This window comes from Saprolegnia parasitica, assembly GCF_000151545.1.
Source record: "Saprolegnia parasitica CBS 223.65 unplaced genomic scaffold supercont2.789, whole genome shotgun sequence".
Taxonomy (NCBI): domain Eukaryota; phylum Oomycota; class Saprolegniomycetes; order Saprolegniales; family Saprolegniaceae; genus Saprolegnia; species Saprolegnia parasitica.
The window spans coordinates 1-3,302 of record NW_012157183.1 but is presented as its reverse complement, the minus strand read 5'-3'; the positions used below and the strand labels follow the sequence as shown (position 1 = coordinate 3,302).

Sequence of the window (3,302 nt, the reverse complement as noted above, 5' to 3'; positions counted from 1 at the left end):
CGAAACCCACGTCGTCGCCCAAGCCCACTGTTGCGCCGACAGACGCTCCCAGCGACAAGCCGACGTCCGCTCCGACCGCCCAGCCCAAGCCCACTTCGGGACCGACGCCCCCTGCGCCGACAACCAAGCCCACCAGCAGCCCCACGACCAAGCCCACCGCCAGTCCCACGACCAAGCCCACGTCCAAGCCCACGACCAAGCCCACGAACAAGCCCACGAACAAGCCGACGCCGACGTCCAAACCGTCGGGTGTTGTCAAGAAGCGCTGGGAACAGTGCGGTGGCAAAGACTACACGGGCAGTTCGCAATGCGCCGATGGCACTTCGTGCTTCAAGCAGGACGAGTGGTACTCGCAGTGTATTCCGTCGTCCAACAGCAAGAACAACTAAGTCGTAAAGCCTCTTTGTAATCCATATCATGTCTCTCCACGCCTTGTCGTTCGCTCATGCAGGCAGCACCTCATGTCCACCACTGATGCACGCGCGTCGAAACCGTCCGTTTCATAATCGCCAACCGGACAAGATCGGACGACATGCGATGGGATTGGTTGTCGAAAGGTCGCACAAACACACCGTAGCATGGGTGGGCGCAACTCGACCGCGCCCTCGACGGCGATGAGCCTCTCGTCCGGCATCAAAATCTCGCAGCGCAGCGGTCTCTCGGGGCGCATTTCGGCCAAGTCGCTCAACCTCTCGCGCTTCTACAGGTCGGAAAATGAGAAATTAACGCCAGCGGCCGATGGACACGAGCCCGATTGGAACGTTGTCTTCGAGGGTGAGCTCGCGACGCCGGACGAGTACCAGCACTATATGCCGGCCAACATGCCGCTCTGTCCGACGTACGAGACAACGTATCACGCCGAGTGCAGTCGCAGCTGGAAAATTCTCTGCAAAGGTGGCACCGCCAAGATGCGCGAGCTCAAGAAGGACGGCATCGTGCTCTTCTACGACGAGTTCTTTCATCGCCTCTTTCAGCGCGACCCGAGCTTTGGCGAAATCTTTCCGGGCATCCGCAAGCGCATTGAAGTGCTCATCAAGGCCATGAAATTTATGCTCGGAGACAAAAAATACCCCAACGACGTCGTCATGACCCGCTGTCGTAACCTTGGCTTCCGCCATCGCACGATCCCGCTCATTCGGCCGCACCACTTTTCCACGTACACGAGCACGATGCTCGAGGTCATCATGTACTGGCTCGACACGGAGGCGACACCCGACGTTGGCGAGGCGTGGGGACACCTCGTCGGCTTCCATCTCAAGTACCTCCTGCAAGCGTACTTGTACAACAACGTCAACTACGACGAGTGGAGCCAAAACACGACGACCCCGATCGAAAAATCCTCCGCAGAACGGAAAACGTCGACCAAGCACAAGAAGGCCTCGTCGAAATCCCATCGCTGAGGCATGTAGTTGCCATTTAATAATATGGTGGTCCTCCAACACCAGAATTTCACCGTGCACACCGCGGGCCATCGCGACGCGCAGGTTACGACAGTGCTATGTGCGAAACGACTTGTGCGTTGTAGCGTACACGCATTGCATCTCATATCTGGTTGGCGAAATGTCAACGTTGCGCCGAAAAGACTCTGTGGACGAGCGTTCGTCACACAGCTCGGCGTCGAGAATCGACGGAATAAATGCGCCGCGGGTTTCCGTGTACTCAGCCGTGCACTGTCCTACTTTTCGAGTGAGCCATCTAAAGTTCTATACGTGTTTCGTGGCCTGGCCGGAGTGTCAATGCACCGATTTAGCATCTTTCCTCATGACAGCGCATTGTTCCACCATAATGTTGGCGGGAATCAACGCACGCAATGTCTGTAGCATCGCAAAAATCGATCGGTTTCGTACACCGTCTGTCGCGAAACGCCCATCGTCCGAGGAGGCAGCGCAGTGTAGCATGGGGTCGCGCAGCTCGGTACACGCGACGGGGCCTGCGGTCGGCACTGTCTCGGCCACGTCGGGCTTTAGCGCGCGCATCAAGTCGATGGGCAGCAAAAGTCGTTCGGCCAACGGCACACTCGGTGCGACGACGCCGAGAACTACTGATGGCGCCAAGGACTGGAGCGCTCCCATCGAGCGACCGATTGCAAGCGCCGACGAGTACCAGCATTACATGCCGCCCAACATGCCAGTGTGTCCGCAGTTCCTCTCCATGTACCTCGCCGAGTGCAACCGGAGCTGGAAGATCATTTGCAAGGGCGCGAGCCCCAAGATGCGCGAGCTCAAGAAGGACGGCATTGTGCTCTTCTACGATGAGTTCTTTCACCGCCTCTTTCAGCGCGACCCGAGCTTCAACCAAGTTTTTCCCGGCATCCGCAAGCGCATTGAAATTCTCATTTTGGCCATGAAGTTCATGCTCGCCGACAAGGACCAGAGCCGCGAGACGGTCGTGACGCGCTGCCGCAACTTGGGCCACCGCCATCGCACGATTCCGCTGGTCCGGCCGCACCACTTTTCCACGTACACGAGCACGATGATAGAAGTCATGATGTACTGGCTCGACACGGAGGCGACGCCCGATGTCGGCGAAGCGTGGAGCAACCTCATTGGCTTTCATCTCAAGTACATGCTGCAAGCGTACTTGCACGACAACGTCGACGACCAAGAGTGGAGTCAAAACACCTCGGTCTCCGTCGTGCGACCGCGCGTGACGGTGGAGGCCAAAGCCAAGGCCAAGGCCAAGGCCCAACAACAAAACAAAGCGGCCAAGCCCAAAACCGGCTTCTCGCTCCTCTCCAAGACACTGCGAACGGAGCGCGAAGAGAGATAATCACGGCTAAATTAGAACGTCTTTTCATCTTGCGGTATCCACTGGATTTATGATTGTCTGTACGTACATTCGCAGCATGCGCGTGGTGCTCCTACTATAGTCGACGGGTTGTTTCGACTACGAAAGATCGCGCGTATCCGGATACCGAAATCGTATCCGGAGTGCGCCATCTCAAAAGCGATGGAGTCGGCCGCGTACAGCGAGGTCTACCGCCTCAAGTCCAACCACTCGGAGCTGCAGATGCACAAGCGGACGCTGGAGCGCCAGCTCGAGATCAAGAAGGACCAGCTCAAGGAGCTTCAGCGGGCGATTGCGGCGTGCGAGGCTGCCACGGACGACGCGTCGCCGCGCAAGCGCAGCAGCGCCAAGCAGCGCCTCGTCATGACCACATAGCACATCCACACGACACAAAGCTATGTATATAAGGTTGAACATGGACGGCGAGGTCGCTTCGATCGCGACGACGCTCTGTGGTGCCAGCTATCGACTACATCATCGGCGGCGGCGCTTGGTTGTCGTCGGTCGGCAGCGGA

At 58.0% G+C, this 3,302-nt stretch overlaps 4 protein-coding genes across 4 annotated transcripts; all 4 read left to right on the top strand.

Annotated features, from left to right (window-relative positions):
- Positions 1-23: 23 nt before the first annotated feature.
- Positions 24-389, top strand: SPRG_17808 (hypothetical protein; the record flags this gene model as incomplete). The annotated part of the gene is made up of 1 exon (XM_012357213.1): positions 24-389. A coding segment is annotated over one exon (366 nt), but the record flags the coding sequence as incomplete, so codon positions are not given.
- Positions 390-578: 189 nt separating this feature from the next.
- On the top strand, positions 579-1,400 carry SPRG_17807 (hypothetical protein; the record flags this gene model as incomplete). The annotated part of the gene is made up of 1 exon (XM_012357212.1): positions 579-1,400. The coding sequence occupies one exon, from the start codon at positions 579-581 to the stop codon at positions 1,398-1,400; it is 822 nt and encodes a 273-aa protein (XP_012212602.1).
- A 496-nt stretch (positions 1,401-1,896) lies between these two features.
- Positions 1,897-2,769, top strand: SPRG_17806 (hypothetical protein; the record flags this gene model as incomplete). The annotated part of the gene is made up of 1 exon (XM_012357211.1): positions 1,897-2,769. The coding sequence occupies one exon, from the start codon at positions 1,897-1,899 to the stop codon at positions 2,767-2,769; it is 873 nt and encodes a 290-aa protein (XP_012212601.1).
- Positions 2,770-2,920: 151 nt separating this feature from the next.
- On the top strand, positions 2,921-3,249 carry SPRG_17805 (hypothetical protein). The gene has a single exon (XM_012357210.1). It carries the CDS (start codon positions 2,950-2,952, stop codon positions 3,160-3,162), a length of 213 nt encoding a protein of 70 aa, XP_012212600.1. The 5' UTR covers positions 2,921-2,949; the 3' UTR covers positions 3,163-3,249.
- The last annotated feature ends 53 nt before the right edge of the window (positions 3,250-3,302 follow it).

Excerpts from the sequence above, each read along its gene's own strand:
- SPRG_17805 (XM_012357210.1), top strand. The coding sequence starts at position 2,950 with ATGGAGTCGGCCGCGTACAGCGAGGTCTACCGCCTCAAGTCCAACCAC.